This window comes from Lepidochelys kempii, chromosome 4 (genome assembly GCF_965140285.1).
Source record: "Lepidochelys kempii isolate rLepKem1 chromosome 4, rLepKem1.hap1, whole genome shotgun sequence".
Taxonomy (NCBI): domain Eukaryota; kingdom Metazoa; phylum Chordata; order Testudines; family Cheloniidae; genus Lepidochelys; species Lepidochelys kempii.
Genome location: NC_136383.1, coordinates 137,595,242 through 137,613,618, shown reverse-complemented (window position 1 = coordinate 137,613,618; position 18,377 = coordinate 137,595,242). Strand labels below are relative to the sequence as shown.

General features: G+C 44.2%; 1 protein-coding gene across 4 annotated transcripts in view; it reads right to left on the bottom strand.

Annotated features, from left to right (window-relative positions):
- Nucleotides 1-18,377, bottom strand: part of SFXN5 (sideroflexin 5) — a 168,965-nt gene that overhangs the window by 26,883 nt on the left and 123,705 nt on the right. For all 4 annotated transcript variants that reach the window (XM_073343014.2, XM_078852614.1, XM_078852613.1 and 1 more), the window contains one exon: nt 2,612-2,729. In XM_073343014.2, coding sequence (XP_073199115.1) covers nt 2,612-2,729 — 118 coding nt within the window. The remainder of the gene's footprint in view (nt 1-2,611; nt 2,730-18,377) is intronic.

Sequence of the window (18,377 nt, the reverse complement as noted above, 5' to 3'; positions counted from 1 at the left end):
TTTACACTGTAGATAACACTGTTTTTGCTTTTAGAAGGTCACTTTCAATTAATCTTTGTACCATTTTAAAAGTCCCCATTGTTTGCAACTGTAATAATCTTTGATGCAAGATAGACATTAATGTTTCTCTGTAATTTAAACAGAGCGGGGACTGATATGGCCATTAACATTAATATACCCTGTCAGACCAAAATATCAGTAATAGCACTTTTCACCCAAAGAGCCTTACAGATGTCCGTAAGCATTGTTAGACTCATTTTTCAGATAGGGAAACTAAGGCACTGACTTTTTTTTTCTTTTTTTAAGGCCCAAATCTTCACAGAGGGCATATAATTTTGGATGCTTCAACTTTTGGATAACAAACTTTAGATACCTCTGGCTTGACTGGGTGCTCATTGCCTCTGGAAATCAGGCCTTAGGTGCCTTAAGATGGAGACCCAAACAATGAGTCACCCAAAATTAGTGGACAATTTTGAAAATTTAAGCCTTAATGACTATCCCAAGGAATTTCGGCCCAAGTAATTTCAGTGGCAGTTGTGATTGGACCCCAGTTCCGGTTTTACTTGAATGGTTTCCGCTACAAAACAGTTGGGTATCCCATCTTTTTTTGACTGGCATTTTGGTGACCCCGTAAGCAAGAGAACATCAAACTGGCATTGAAGTGTGGCTTTTGGCCGAAAAGTGAAATCTGACACAACCTAACATATTCTTGTTGTTAGGCACCAACAGCGTGCACTGTGCTGCACAAGACACAGAGCAAAGGCAGTCCCCGCCCTGAAGATTCAATCTAGAGATGAAATGGAGAAGGTGGAATGGTCTGAGAAGCCACAAGAACACGTATCTGCTCCTTGTGTGTCTTCCTGTCATAGAGGCCTGCTTTATAGACAAAAACAAACGCTCACTACCTGAACACTCCGGAGACAACACAGACATGGGAGGGTGAGCAAGACTGTGTTCTTCCTGATGCACCAGAAACAAAAGAGGCACTTCTGACTGCAGTTCTTTACTATGGATGTTAATGAAAGAGAATGAACCCAGCTTGACTCTCAGAGCCCAGGGTGAGCTGTCAGGGCCATCAGGTAGAACCATAAACATCGTTTGACTTGTGAACGGGGCACTTTTGACCTAGAATCACTGAAAGAGAGTAACTATGGAGGGCCAGAATATCATCTTTGCAGCGTTATTCTTTTGACTACAGCTGCTACCCTTTAAGTACAAGCAGAGAAGATGCTTTCAAGGTACATTTTTTTAAATGCCTCATTTAAATGTTTTGTGTCCCTGCTCTTCCCTGCAATTAATATGTGTTAAAACTGATTACTGCACAGCCTCAAGACAGGAGTGGGTGAATCAACTAACTCCTATGGGAGACCAAACAGGAATGGTGCCGTGTGTTGAATTTAAACTGTATATTTCTGGCATGGAACATAGGACTTTCTACTCAGTTCATCACTGGTTAACTTCAGCCTTCACTTAATTTAATCCAAACCTCAGGAATCAAATCCTTTTAATAAATATAACAAAATCACAACCCCTTTTTTTGATCACCCAAGGCAGGTATTGTTGTAGGATCCAATCGCCAGCTAAAGGAAAGGAAAACCCACATGATCATAAAAGATGAACATGCCTCTCTGTATGCATCCAGCCATTGTTACCGACAATGTGAGCACTGCCATGTGCTGAGCAAGCTGTGATGTGCACCCCGGAGGCCATATATATCACAAGATCAAGCCCATATTTAAGTCAAGGGGACAACAGCTGACTCTCAAAGAACAGGAAGGCCTGGTAGCAATCAAACATTCAACAGAGCCATCGACTTTTGTGATTCATTGTGTTCTCCACATACCAAACCCACATCTGCACGCATACCCTCTCTCTAAAGCAGGGGTGGCCAACCTGTGGCTCCAGAGCTGCATGTGGCTCTTCAGAGGTTAATAGGTGGCTCCTTGCACAGGCGTTGACTCCGGGGCTGGAGCTACAGGTGTCAACTTTCTAATGTGCCGGGGGATGCTCACTGCCCAACCCCCAGCTCTGCCCCAGGCCCTGCCCCCACTCCACCCCTTCCCCAAGGCACCTGCCCCTTCCCCTGAACCTGCCATGCCCTCACTTCTTCCCCCCACCCCCTCCAGCCTCCTGCACATGTGAAACAGCTGATTGCGGCTGGTGGGAGGTGTGGGGAGGGAGGGGAAGGCACTGATTGGCAGGGCTGCCGGCAGGTGGGAGGCGCTGGGAGCTGATGGGGGGTCAGCTGATGTATTACTGTGGCTCTTTGGCAATGTACCTTGGTAAATTCCGGCTCCTTCTCAGGCTCAGGTTGGCCACTCCTGCTCTAAGCTGCCAAATCAACATTCTCTTTGTACGCCTAGGCTAGAAACAGCCAACCTTCCCGCTGACTCTTCTGGCTGGGGGCTTCCCCAAAAGCCTTAGACTGTGTGAGGTTTTGGATCCTGTTGGCTGCTGTGGTGGAGATCACCTGATAAAATCTCGCCCACCATCAGCTGTGTGAGGCAAACAAGCTGCCACGTTGCAGTGACTTCAAAGGAGCTACTGATGGTGTGAGGTATCACTCCTCTGCTTCGCGCTGCAGTGTGATACAGACTAGACATGCACTGACCTCCGACATCTGTGGAAAGAGACTGATGGCCAAGGGAAGAGCCAGGCCAAAGGCCGCGAGGCACACAAAGCCTTGCACTGGGAGAACCATCCGGGGACGGGCTCGCAGGAGAGACGTTCTGTAAAGAGGAGTGAGGCTTTGTTAGCTTGACAGACACACCAGGTTACCCCATACCATCGTCCAGACAAGCTCTGCTGCTCTGTTAGCGCTGCATAAGGAGCAGTGGAGCGGTCTCCCTGTCTGTGACTGACTCCAAATCCCACCTCGAGATCCGACCGTCTCCCTGGCTCGGGACTCCCTGCCAAAACATTCATGAGAAAGGACCAGGTCTCTGGCCCTTACTCATGTTGAGCAATACCCTGCTCTGGGAGTGGTCCTAATGAGATCAATGGGACCCACTCACAGAGGACAAGGCTACTCACAGTGAATACAAGCACCACAATCTGTCCCACAGGGAGTTATGCCCACACAAGGGGCCAATCCTGCAGGCCTGTGTAGTTCCATTAAAGTGAACTGGCCAAACTCAGAGGTGATGTGCCTAGGCTGGTGTAGGTTGGACTCCCTGGGTGCAACTGCATACTGAGCCCCTTCGGGACCCAGCACACAAAGCTGTCTGGGCTAACAGGGGGTTGCTGTGGCCCCATAACTGAGGGAATTTCTGTAAGTTGTGGCAGCCCTGCAACACATAACCTGGAGCTGCTCAAAATAGCCATAGTGCCATCTGCTATGCCCTCAGCCATACCATGCCCCTCCTGTTCCCAGCCCCAGCTTGGCATGCCCTCCACAGGGGGTGTTTATGGCTGCCTTTCACAGTGCCTGCACCAGGGAATTCTCCCGTAGCCAGCTAAGAGAAAACAACACAAGGGTGAGTCCCTCCCCCTTACTCCAACTGAGAGTTCCTTATGTGCACTTTCCAATGTGTAACTTATGCACATAGCAGCTGAAGTATGGTGGGCCTTCTTTGATGTATACCTTCTTGTTGGTTACTTTTCTTACTGCTCTGTGCAAGATACACCAACTTAGAGGGCCCATACAGTAGCTTTTCCTACCCTCAAGCTATTATTGACTATTTGTGTTACAGCAGGTGCTAGAGGCCCTTGTCCTGGGCACGGACCAGACACCCAGGCTATACCTACCTTCACTGCAGAATTAACTCGGGTGATCAGTACCTGCATCTGAGCACCTGGGTGAGAGCTGCCGCCTTGCCAAGACATAATACCGGAGTTACGGTATCCTCACTGGTACTGTGCTCCCCGGTGTGTGTCACCAGGACTTTTGGGGACATAACCCATGGTTCTTTGCACTGCAGTAAGCTGAGCCACTCTATAATTCTTTCCCCATGAGTTGTGGGAGAACTTGTCAGTCCTTCTGAGCACAAGGGGGAGGAATTGTGGGAAGGCACCAGAGGACTATCAGCACTCAAGCCTGCGTCCTCACTGCAAAGCGGGTGGGTTACCGGCAAGAGTGAAAGCAGAACTCAGGCTCGAACTCTCAGACCCTGCCGGGCCAGCTAGCCTGGGTTTGAAGCACCACCAAACTCAGGTGAGAGGGCTTTGTATGTGGACAGGATGGGGGGTAGGGACAAGACCAGAGTACAATCCTGAGTGAACTCTGCAGTGAAGACAGACCCATAGTATAAAGACAGTCCCTGCCCCAAAGAGCTTACAACCTTAACTGCAAGACAGACCGAGGGTGGGAGGGGAAATGAAGGCCTGGAGAAGAGAAGGGACTTGACCAAGGTCATCCAGCAGATCAGCAGGGAACTCTGTTCTCCTGAGTGCCAGTCCAGTGCCTTTCCTACTCTCCATTTAAAAATCATCACTTGGGGCTTTTCACAATTCTTCTTTCCATTTGGCTCTCTGATCAGCCCAACTGTGCGCAAGACAGCATTGTAATGTCACAAACGGCAGCAAGCAAAACAGCTCTCTACCTCGAGAGAAATGGCTAGCCGCGCACCTGAGGCTCTCTCAGTCTCGCTAATGGTGATGGCTGAGAGCTGCATTTTTATTTTTCCTTTGAGTAAAGCTTGGGAATAAAAATAGGGCCAGACCCTGAGCTGGTGTAAATGAACCATCACTCCTTTCTCTTCCAGAGTCGTAACTCCTCACTAATGGTGAGTGGAGACAACAATGCTCTACATTAAGTGTGCATTGTGCAAGCTGGGCCCATATTATCCAATATTCATCCATTTTGGGATCAGTAGCCTGGAAAAGAATTTAAGCACAATCCTTGTAGCCTATGCTTAGGTAGAATTCCTGCAGAAGGCAACAGGGGTTGTGTTTGCCTAAGAGGTTCAGGACCAGGCCCTTAATTATATTATAACAAAGTTCTAAGATTATTCTACAGGAAAACGAGCCTTCAAGAATTGCCAGCAATGAAAAAAGAAAAGGAGTACTAGTGGCACCTTAGAGGCTAACCAATTTATTTGAGCATAAGCTTTCGTGAGCTACAGCTCACTTCATCGGATGCATTCAGTGGAAAATACAGTGCATCCGATGAAGTGAGCTGTAGCTCACGAAAGCTTATGCTCAAATAAATTGGTTAGTCTCTAAGGTACCACTAGTACTCCTTTTCTTTTTGCAAATACAGACTAACACGGCTGCTACTCTGAAACCAGCAATGAAAAGTGGATAACTGGTCCCCTCTCTCTCAGAGAGAGGAGATTGCGGGAACAGATACATTCAACTTGTGCTTAAAATGTCATGATCCATTAGAGCCCTTATTGAGAAACTTGTAGAGACTGGCCTCTTTCTGGCTTCCATGGAGTACAGTTTAGAACCCAGACATCATTGCTTACACCACCCTGGCACTTTAATTTGGAAGCTGCCTCCTTTTTAATTACTGCCCTGTTGGGGTCCTTAGAATCACCCAAGTCAAAACTAAACCAATTTAAAATGATCACTGGTACAGCTCCCAGGTGTGACTTCCAGGAGTGTTTTAAACTCAGGCCAGTTCAAATTACAGTGGCTATAACCTCCTAATTAAGAAGAGTTATGACTTGATTTAAAGAAAAAAAAAACTAATTAACACATGAAGTGTAATGTCTTAATTGGGACTCGGATTCTAAAATTTGTGAAGTTCAGGATAAATGATTCATAATTAGTGGAGAAGGGATCACTTTTCTTCTGCCCTTAGGATCTTTGTCCTCAAATCAGTTTTCAAAATAACATTTAGCTAAATATTGTCTTCTGCATTTTGCAGAGAGGGAATTGAAATGCTGTCTAATATCCCAACAGCTGGCTCCCCCCCCCCCCCATTAAAATCTACATCTGATTTCAATTGCTAGATATTCCACAATCTCCTATTTGCAAAGCAATCATCTCGTACCAGATAAAGGAATTGCTTCACTGTTTGTTGAATAGTGAACTAGTTTATTTCCAGGTAACTAAACTCTGAGCCTTGCTCAGCTGTTACAGTACCGAACTGGAAGTCGAGAGTCCTAGGTCCTGTTAACAGCTCTGCCACTGAGACTGTGGGTCTACACTCAAACCGATACAGCAGCTCCGCGTCAGCAAAGACACTACAGCCACAGGAAGGGTTCGCCCGCTGCTGTAGTTAACCCACCTCCCCAAGAGGGGGTCGCTAGGGCCTTAGGTGCTGGAACTAGAGGTGTGGGGGTTGCTGCCGCACCCCCTGGCTTGGAGAAGTAACAACAACCCAAATACGTGGTTTCTGCCTTCAGCACCCCCCCTGTAAGAGTTGTTCCAGCACCACTGGCTAGATCGACAGGAGAATTGTTCTGTTCACCTAGCACTATCTACACCGGGGGTTAGATCAGTCTTTAACTACACCCTGGAGAGACGCACCAAAGCCACTGTAACTTTTTAGTGTAGACCAGCCCTGACATGCTTCAGGCCAGATGGCGATGACCGTACTCCCAGGGAACGAACAGTACCTTGCACTATCAGTAGTTCCATTAAAATCAGCAAGGCTACTTGTGGAATCTGGTACGACTCAGTGCAAGTAGGGATATCCCACTTGAGCCCTCTGTGATTCAGAATATGTCAGATCAGCACAGATTTTCCAAAGTGGTCTCTAATTCTGAGTTGCTCCAATTTTTGGGTGCTCAGCTTTAGATGCATTGAGCCCAATACGTTGCTGCCCTGCATCTTGCGTTGTCGTTTACACCCGTGGAAAATGAGGGCAAAACACTAGCAAATCAGAACAGTAGTGTTTTATACCCACTTTGTACTGGAGCAAACAACTCTCAAGGCGCACAGCTATGGTGAATCGGAGCCAGTGTTCCTCAAGCTGGGCACCCAAACACAAAGCACCTAGAATTAGAAGCTGCCTTTGAAAATGTGGGCCTTGCCTCTTCTGTTCCTCTGTCTGGGCTCCTGCAAAACGATCATATTTACATCCCATTCTTCCCATTTCTGAGGCACACAGCAGCGCTGCCTTTCTCACGCTCGACTGCAAAGCACAATTAACATTTGCAAATTGATCTTTGGATGAAAGACACTATGTATGTGCAAAGTATTTCTCCTCCTGCCATTGCCACCACTTTTCTCCTTCTGTCTGTCTCTCTCCCTCTCTTTTTAAGCTTTGTCTGACTACTCCCCCTCAAAATTCCCTGGGGCCTACTTTTTTGGCATCTTGCGGCTGACGCACAGTGGATCCAAGCAAGCCAATGACATCATGAGGAGCTTCTGGCTCACTGAGCTCAGGTATAAATTATTATTCTGAGATACATGTATTTAAAACACAAAGACCTTAAAGATCCCATATATATCTCTGTGTGTGTATATATATATATACATGTGTGTGTGTATATATACACTTATATATCAACTTATGCAGACAGTACATCTGCTCCACAGACACAGTGTGTTGTAGATCTTGTAAATACACCTTCATTCAACTTTCATCACATTGTTCATTAGTGATTTAAATTTTGCATAATTTGGCAGCTGCCTCTGGTGTTTTTCAGGAGGTACTGTAATTTATTCCATATGGAAGTCACTTGGTGTACTAAAAAGGAGTTATCAGGTTCAGTGAACCAGAGCTGTATTTGCCTAGAAGAAGGTGTTAGATGCTAAACTAAATATGACAGGAGTTAACTGAAATCTCCCGACTGACAGATTCTGTGGGTTTTGTCGTATTTAATATAAACAGGATCATAGCTAATACGTACATTATGAGAGACTGGGAATTACAATGGGGCAGGAACATTATGCTGATTTCTTGTGGGTCAAAGCCCAAAGTATCCTGAGGCACATCCCAGGCAGGAGGGGGCTACTCAGAACCCCTTGTTAAAACTGCACCTCCAAAATAAAGGAATGGATGGTGTGATTTTCCTGTCTTTGATGGAACTGTCCCATATCTGGATCCTGCTAACCTACCCCTGCCACAAGCAACTTATCCCTAGAGATCAGAAAAATCTACCTGATGAACACACTTATTTTGCCAGCTGGATGGCCTCTATTTTCAAAATCAGTTCTCAGGGGAAGCTTCCCCCAGATGCCCTACAAGCCATCCCCACCCCTCCATTGAGGGTCACCCAATGGAATACAGTGCTTTGGTTGCGATAAGGCAGCTGTCAAGGGAGCCAGGGACTCCAGGATTTTCCTTTTAAAAGGAAAAACAGCTTCAACTTATGACATGTGGGAGCCTCAGCATGGCATGGGTGCATGTGGCCGTGATGCTGAGCCCATTTAACTGCATTCCTGGAGACCTATCACATTAAAATCTGGGCTGAGTGGGAGCTTGAGAGAGAAAAGAAACTCTCATCTTCAGGGTGGTAAAACTTTGCCGCTCTCTAAGCATTCCCCTTAGCCCCTGCACTCTGCCGACATTACCAGCCTCATCGGACCACTGGCCAGTTTCTCACCCAGTGACCCCGTGACTTCTTCCATGTGGCCCACTGTGCACGGTATGACCTCCTGGAGCTTACCCACAGAGCCCCAACCTTGCCTGCATGTAAGTCCCTCTTGAAGACCCACTTCTGCTGGGCAACCTACAGTGAACTGAGCTGACTTGTACATAAATTCCCTGTTGTTGTTCCCCCTTTCCCTCACCTCTATCTACTTGTCTGACTGCCCTTCAACTGGGAGCTCCTTGGGACAGGGACCAACCTTGCAAAGTGTTTGGAAAGCTCTGGGTACACTCTGGACACTACCAAAAATAAATTATTGCAAAGGCACTCTGCTGGTGCCTTGCCCAGTCAGTGGCTTGAGATGATTTTCAACTATGCATAAAATGGTGCTCAACTGTTTTTATTGCAGAATTAAGGATATTTGATTAAAACGATATAACCAGTGTCTTGAACTTTATACCCTCTGCCTTCTGGACTACAACAAGGTGACATACCTGGGCATGAAGCCTTCAGCCCTTAGCAAACTCCAACTGGTACAGAACGCTGTAGCAGATCTCCTGAGCAACGTGAGCACATCACACCTGCCTTCCACTTTCTGCACTACCAAATCAAGTTCAAGGTCTCAATCCTTATCTTCAAAGCACTCAACAGCCTGGGCCGAGGTTACCTAAAGAGCCTACATCTTCAGGATGGGGACTGTTATCAATGATCTTTCTCTTCTGGCACAATGGAACTATCTGAAATAAGGGTAAAGCTTGTCTGTGCTGGAGACAGAGGTTTCTCAGGGGCCGGTTGGAGACGGCAAAATGAACTCCCTCAGGAACTAAGGACCACCATGAACCTCACCACTTTCCATTCCAAGAGCTAGGAACATGTTGTTGACCTTGTCATCTCTAATATAAACACATAGCAACGTATGTACGTGTGGGTGTATAAACCCTCCAAAAGAAAACACTCCACTGCACACACTCTGGGAAGAGAATGAGAGAACAAAAAATGTGACAGATGTGCAGTCACATTGCTTAATGCTCTACTGGAAGGCGCTAAGATACTCCAGCAATGAGTGTGGTATAAGGACCAATATAGGAAAAAATAGCTAGAATCCTCCCCATGAACCAATCAAACCAGTAGCCCTACTCACACACTCTATAGTATAAAGATTTCCAGCCAAGGGTCTCTCGTACAACTCTGTTTGCCAAAAGGTTCTGACACCTTCTTTGGCTCTGGTTACGAGAAACCCTTTTTGTTTAACTCGAAAAACAAATTAATTGATTCCCAGTTCTCCTCTCCGACACAGCACACAAACCCCAAGACACTAGGATCACAGGTTAAGGGAGAGGGAGGGAGAAATTATTGTGTGAGTTCCTGTTAAAATCTTGACACCACCTCTCTGCTCTCCACTATACAAATGCTGCTGAAAGATGTAACTGCACTCCTGGGATTGGACAGAAGATCACTCTGCTGCCTAGAACAGAATTATCAAAGTGACTGCAGCTTCCCCACTTCCCAGGTGTTTTCAAGGGAATTCTATGCTGGTGACAGATGTGCTGGAGACCGAGGTTCACTTGATATCTACAGACTGGACACAGCCCAGGCAGCTGAAATGCCATCCAGCTAACATGCCTTCACTTGTTCCTCAAGGAGGGAGCTCAGTCTCCAACCCCATGTCCATTTCTCTGAGCCTGCCCACCAGGGGACCACGGGGTATCAGCTGTGGGGGTGGTTTTGCAATGGGCAAACTTGTCTTGTGGGGAAAGGACGGGGACTGCTCTAATAGAATTTCAGTGAACATAGGGTAACACGCAGGGTGTGAGGAGACTGTTTTCACCTTTGTATCATCAGATTCACTGCTGAAAAGTGCAGTGTGCTATTATAAACATACCCCAAGGAACCAACCCTGCAGCTTCGTGCTCCCTGGCCTTCCGCCACAATTGCTGCTTGCTCCCCTCCAGACTACTCAGAATGAAACAGCCAAGCTCATCCTCCTCTCCTCTCTTTCCAGCTTCTCGGCCTTGCCTTTTAGGCCTTGCCCAACTCCGAGACTCCCTCCTGCCTACATCTCTGTTCTCACTTCACACCCCTGGCTCTCTCTGCTCTGCCAACATGTCCTCCTTCCCCTCTGCCTCGCTGCTGTCCTCTCATCTTTGTGTCTCTTCCACACTGGCCCCTGCACCTGAAACACATTCTCAGTTCTATCCACTGAAGTGATCACCAATGAAATGGTCAGTGCTGACACTGGTGGGCCACCATGGGCTGTAGAGCTGACACAATGGTTGGATCAACAGGGGGCAAGAGAGTTCACCCCTCTAGGCTACTGTTTCAGACTCTCTACATACTCAAGAAAACACAGCATTGTGTACGCTCAGTTTGGGCTTGGAAAGGTTGTTTTTTTTTTTTCTTTGGCAACTGCGAGGGCTAGAAACTAATTTTTCACAATCCGAATGCCATACAGGCCACGTAAATACATCCAGCAGGCTGGGTCTGGCATACCTGATTTAGGCTGTAAGGTCTCTGGAGTAGAGGCATTGTGCCAAAATCTCTACTGGTGTAAACTGGAGCAGTTCCACTGACTCCACTGAAGATGTGCCAATTTACACTCAGCAGAGTATCTGACCCCATGTTTTTATAAGCTCTATGCGCACTGGTCATGCCATATAAAAAAATAAAACAACAACATGGCTTATTATTTTCTCATGGACGGGAGTTTGGATAAAACTGAAATTCCATGTGGATACCTCTGTATGTCCCCAAGTATTTAATTTTAGGGCTGTCAAGCAATTAAAAAAATTAATCGCAATTAATCGCACTGTTAAACAGTAATAGAATACCATTTATTGAAATATTTTTGGATGTTTTCTACATTTTCAAACATATTTATTTCAGTTACAACACGGAATGCAAAGTGTACAGTGCTCACTTTATATTTATTTTTGATTACAAGTATTTGCACTGTAAAAAAACAAAAGAAATAGTATTTTTCAGTTCACCTAATACAAGTACTGTAATGCAATCTCTTTATCATGAAAGTTGAACTTACAAATGTAGAATTATCTAGAAAAGTAACTGCATTCAAAATATAACAATGTAAAGTTTTAGAGCCTGCAAGTCCACTCAGTCCTACTTCTTGTTCAGCCAATCGCTCAAATAAGTTTGTTTACATTTGCAGGAGATAATGCTGCCCACTTCTTGTTTACAATGTCACCTGAAAGTGAGAACAGGAGTTCTTGTGGCACTGTTGCAGCCAGCATCGCAAGATATTTATGTGCCAGATGTGCTAAAGATTCATATGTCCCTTCATGGTTCAACCACCATTCCAGGGGACATGTGTCCATGCTGATGTCAGGTTCTGCTCGATAACAATCCAAAGCAGTGTGAACTGACACATGCTCATTTTCGTTATCTGAGTCAGATGCCACCAGCAGAAAGTTGATTTTCTTTTTTGGTGGTTTGGGTTCTGCAGTTTCCACATCAGAATGTTGCTCTTTTAAGACTTCTGAAAGCAAGCTCCACACCTCATCCCTCTCAGATTTTGGATGGCACTTCAGACTCTTAAATCTTGGGTCGAGTGCTGTACCTATGTGTATAAATCTCACATTGGTACCTTCTTTGCGTTTTGTCAAAACTGCAGTGAAAGTGTTCTTAAAATGAACAAGTACTGGGTCATCATTCGAGATTGCTATAACACGAAATATATGGCAGAATGTGGGTAAAACAGAGCAGGGGACATACAATTCTCCCCCAAGGAGTTCAGTCACAAAGTTAATTAACGCATTTTTTTTTAATGAGCGTCATCGGAATGGAAGCATGTCCTCTGGAATAGTGGCCAAAGCATGAAGGGGCATACGAATGTTTAGCATATCTGGCACATAAATACCTTGCAATGCCAGCTACAAAAGTGCCATGCAAATGCCTGTTCTCCCTTTCTGGTGATATTGTAAATAAGAAGTGGGGAGCATTATCTCCTATAAATGCAAAAAAACTTGTTTGTCTTAGTGATTGGCTGAACAAGAAGTAGGACTGATTGGACTTGTAGGCTCTGAAGTTTTACATTATTTTGTTTTTGAGTGCAGTTATGTAACAAAAAAAATCACATTTGTAAATTGTACTTTCACAACAAAGAGATTGCACTAGAGTACTTGTATGAGGTGAATTGAAAAATACTATTTCTTTTATCATTTTTACAGTGCAAATATTTGAAATTAAAAATATACACACACTTTGATTTCAATTACAATACAGAATATAATTTATATGAAAATGTAGAAAAACATCCAAAATATTTCATAAACTTCAATTGGTATTCTATTGTTTAATAGTGCAATTAAAACTGTGATTAATCTAAATTAATTTTTAATCACGATTAATTTTCTTGTGTTAATCGCGTGAATTAACTGCAATTAATCAACAGCCCTATTTAATTTATACCAAACTAACTTTGTGAGAGTACAGCAGCCTCTGATACTCTCACCACTGTAACCGCCGTAGCACACCTTACCTTGATGGCTGAAAAATTGGGACCTGTCTACATTATGGCTTGAATCATGCTAGCATAACTCTTTTGTGTTTTCCAGCATGGCTACTGCTAAACTGGTTTCTTTGCCCAGTGCAGACTGGTGATTTTAAGACTTATGCTAGCCCAAAGAACAGTGTAGGCTAGCCCATTAGGTAACACACAGAACCACTTCCGAAGATGAGGCCCAGTCCTGTTCCCAATTAATTCAATGGGAGTGTCCAGCAAGGGATGAGGTTTATAACCATGTTAGGCCAGCCATGCTAGGCTGCAATTGTGTCTGAGACTGGGGTAATAATCTATACAGTGAATAGGTTCTAATTCTGCTTCTGTGAGAAAAGAAGGAAGCTGGGTGAGGGGAACGGGAGGGTGCTGGGAATATGGCTGTGGCAACTGATGCTTAGATGGAGAATCCTTGTACTGTTTCTCCCTCATCTCTCTATAACCATTGCACAGTAGGATACCTGCAAGTATCTGAATGATGACAACATTGTGAGATACAAGTAGGATACATTCATTCCTGGTGTAACTCCACTGAAGTCAGAGTTATGCTAAGGGGTCCAGTGAGTCTACACCAGAGAAGGCACATGATGAGTTCTCCTACTTTCTTCTGCTTTAAAATTATCTATGTCCCATACTTAGAATTTTCTTACTTTCATGGATGCATCTAAACCATACTTATATTTTATTAAGGCTGTCTTAACATAGCTATTGTTAATTATACAACTGAAATAAGAATACATCTGTGCAAAATAACTGGCATTATGCTGCTCACACAGCACATGCCATCCCAAAATAAATGTTGATTCTTTAGGTTGGATGCTTCCACACCATGTCCAGGCAGCAGGAGATGCATGAGACATGGTGAAAGAACGGAACACCGGAGAGCTAAACAGTGGGAGGTAACACTGAGTTGCCTGAAGAGCAAAGAACGAAGGCCCAGGGAGTTAAAATACGCAGCAGGCAAAGAGACTAGAGACGCCAAGAGAGCTGAAAAAAATGGCATGAGAGATGAGAGAGGCAGCTGGGGGAGTTAAAACATGCAGATGGAGAGATGCGATAGATGGCTGGGAGAGATGAAAGACCTGGATCCAAGTGGAAAGACGACCACCAGGAACTGGCCACTAAAATAAACTTTTAAAACATTGGACAAAAACCCCCAACAACACTGTATTAGTCTTGTTTTAAGCTAAAAACCATTGATGGGGACTATGGGCAAATTCTCAGCTGATGGAACACAGCTCCACTTCAGTCAAGGAAATTACACCAATTTACCCCTGGCATCAGAATGGTATTTGTCAGAGTCACTTTTCTCACTAACCACAACCTCAGATGCAAACACAGCAGAACTCTGAGGAAGATCCAGATGGAACTTTGTGACTCAGGCCTAGGTTTAATTAAAATCACCTTCAGCCTTAAAAATAATAAGTCATCATTCTCCTCACCATTTCTAAAGTAAGATGAGATTTTTTTTAATAACTAAAGCTACGTGTAATACATCTCATGTGTCTCTTGCTATAACTGCAATAAAACTTTCCCACCATAACCGGAATATGACAGACAGCTGTCTGTCAGACAGAGTTTGCAGTGTTGCTGTAGCCTTGTTGGTCCCAGGATATTAGAATATAGATTCATAGATACTAAGGTCAGAAGGGACCATGAGAATCTAGTCCAACCTCCTGCACAACGCAGGCCACAGAATCTCACCCACCCACTCCTGCGAAAAACCTCTCACCTATGTCTGAGCTATTGAAGTCCTCAAATCGTGGATTAAAGACTTTAAGGAGCAGAGAATCCTCCAGCAAGTGACCCGTGCCCCATGCTACAAAGGAAGGCGAAAAACCTCCAGGGCCTCTTCCAATCTGCCCTGGAGGAAAATTCCTTCCCGACCCCAAATATGGTGATCAGCTAAACCCTGAGCATATGGGCAAGATTCACCAGCCAGATACTACAGAAAATTCTTTCCTGGGTAACTCAGATCTCACCCCATCTAACATCCCATCACAGGCCATTAGGCCTATTTACCATGAATATTTAAAGATCAATTAATGACCAAAATTATGTTATCCCATCATACCATCTCCTCCATAAACTTACCGAGTTTAATCTTAAAGGCAGATAGATCTTTTGCCCCCACTGCTTCCCTTGGAAGGCTATTCCAAAATTTCACTCCTCTGATGGTTAGAAACCTTCGTCTAATTTCAAGTCTAAATATAATGTGAGTGAGGTCATATTTTTTATTGGACCAACTTCCAATAAAAGTGAAAGTGGTGAAAGAGACAAGTTTTCAAGTTTACACACCTTGTCTCTCAGATAGACAGACAGGAAAAAGAGCGGCCTGGCAATTTTCCACCTAAATGATTTTTTGACAGAAAAAGACAGCTTCTGCAAAATTGAAATTTTTCACTGGAAAATTTTGATTTTCCCCAAAAATTTCAATTTCCCTTCAGGAATACCTAATCACAATACTTCATTTCAGGTTGGTTACACTTGTATTGAAACATTTCACTTTGTTGAACTGATCCAAAACATTTTGTTTCAAGCCAATTCAAAATTAAACTGAATCTCTTCATGGTACTGTATTGCCTCATGGGAGTTGTAGTTCAAGAGTTTCGTGCCACCATTTTCTCCTATGGACCAGGTCCCCTGGCTTGACTATGTCTCCCATGATGCAGTGCAGCCTCCCCTCTGACCAGGCTGTATGGTGCATCATGGAAGATGTAGTCTGGTCAGGCATCTGAATTACAACTTCTATGAGGCAATGCAGCACGATTGGGAGATGCAGTTTAATGTTGAACTGACTTGAAACAGAAGATCTTAAAAATCACAATCATGATCACAACCTTGGGATTTTCCACATGTCAATACTAACATGATTTTAGCAGCTGATAACTCACAAACTGCTATAGATAAATAAAGGATAGAGGTTCATAGCACTTGAAAACTGGAGTTCCAAGTTTTCAGGTGTTATGGAACCAATTTTTAAAACACTAACAGTTCTCAAGACAACAGTGATAAGTTCATGTTGGAACTGAAGAGGGAGAAAAGCAAGGCAGCAATCAGAATAAGGTATCACAGCTTTCCAAAACTAGATATTATAATGGGAGAGATCTTCAAAGCCACAAATGGCAGCGAGACACCTATCTCTCACTGAAAGTCAATGGGAGTTAGGTGCTTATATGCCATTTGTGCCTTTGAAAATCTACTGCATTGTCTGTAAATATTATTATAAATAAGTAGAAAAATTATATTTCTGCTCATCCTTATAATATAAGCACAGTATTGCCAATCCAAAGCATTCAGAAATCGAAAGCCAGAGCCCGAACCATGATATTGGCTTAAAAATAATAAGTTTTTTTAAAAAATAATAAATAATAATTTTGTTGGTTTGGTGGTTTCTGAGCCTTTAGGGGGCACTCAGATCACATTTTCATGCTCTTCTTTGCATCCACAAGGGCTAAAAAGTTACTTAAAAAAACCTGAAACCTGAGATTCTCACCTCAGCGTTTGACTCCAGGAGACAACTATTGTATGAATATAAAAATGTATAATCCCAGCCAATGCCCCAATGGAGTCTTTATGGGCCAGATCCTCTCCTGGAGTAAACCCGTGTAGCTTCGCTGGCCAGCTCAAAACCTGGTTTATAAATCGACTTTCCTTCCTTGCTGACCCTGTCTGTTATGCCTCCACCTTCCTGTACTGACCTGAACTGAAAACTCAATTCTTCCAAAAAGGCCCTTCCTCTTTAGTCTTCCCCTCAGAGAGTTGTCATCAAATTAGACTGAAAATGTTTATTTCACTGACCACTAAAAACAAAAAACCCTGCAAAAAAATGTAGAACTGCACAGGTACATGCCTGGGGAGTCTTCTGGCTCCAGTGGGAGACTCCTGTCTTTGGGCACCCTCTGCTGGCATCCCAAAAGCTGTCCATCTCCCATTTTTAGGGACAGACAGCTCCTTACGGCAAGAAAGGAGCCTCATACTATAATAACTGGTCTGAGAAAACCATTGAGCAAACATGGATGAACAGAGCAACCACAGCAACCACACCATGCAGCAGGAAAGAGCCACAGATTTAGAGTAAGGAAAGCAAACACTGGTGGTGGGAGAAGATCACTACATCTCAGGAAATGCAGGCTGGAGCAGGCAGTACTTAGTGCCTGGGGGATTTAATGGGAACAGGAGGAGATGCTGGAGCAAGGCAAAGCCCAAGAAGGTCATGGTGGGAGAGAAGAAGAAGGTGACTACGACTGGAACAGAGGGTAGTATTTTAAGGTTCTGCCAGAATTCCCCAGGCTGGGATTTGGCCTGGACACCTGGGTTCACAGCCTGATCTTTGGGAAAAGGGGATCAAAAATTCCATAAGATCTTTAAACCACCTTGCACATGCCACACAAGGTGCTAGTTTTACATCTCATCAAACGGCACAGATTTTTTATTTGGCATGAACCATGTGGGTCTCAGGAGTCCTGGATTCAATTCCTAGCTCTGCCACTGACCTAATGGGTGACACTGGGCAAGTCACTTCCGGTCCATTTGCCTCAGTTTTCCCATGTGTAAAATAGGGATAATACCACCGCGCTTCTTTGTAAAGCGCTTCCAATGAAAAGTAAGTATCATCAGTATTCACAGCATGTCTGTTTGGAAAGTACCAAGCACAGGGTTTGTGCTACAAAAATAATTAATAGCAGGGAAGGAGGATGGTCTTGTTGTTAAAGCAATGGGCTGGGACTCTCTTTGTGATATTGGGCAAGCCATTTAAGGTTTGTTTACACAAGGAAATTATTCCACAATAAGGTAGGGTGCAATTTTAAAGCATAACAACTATTCTGGAATAGCTGTGTGGAAACTCTTATTCTGGTTTAGCTTAATCCAAACTGGAATTATTCCGGTCAATATCCCCATGCAGACAGGCCCTTAATCTCGCTCTGCCTCATTTTCTAATCTGTAAAATGGGGCTAATAATACTGTGATTCCTGCCACCCTTTGTCTGTTGTGTCCATTTAAGAGAATCCAGGGTAGGGACACTATGTGTTTGTACAGCACCTAGCATGCTGGGGCCCTGGTCTTGGAGAGGGTCTCAAGAGGCGACAGTAATACAAATGAACAAGATGCCCAGAAGCCCATCAGCCATTAACGCTTACAGAAAAAAGGCTTGATCCTTTCTTTTTAATAATAATAATAATAATATATAATAATAAATCAGAATTTCACACAGCCCAATTGCATTTATGGACCAAGGACAAAGCTGTTGCTACCCAAAGCTGAGGTTCAATACCCAGTCGTGCTAATTATTGTTTACTTTGTCAGTGGAGTGTTTTAGAGTTGCCATCATTAACATTTGCTTAAAAAATGCTTCCAGTTTAGCCATCAGAACAAAGGTAGCTGGCACTTTAGAGACACTATCGTTCAAAGCAGTAATCAGTCTCTGAAGGTTCACA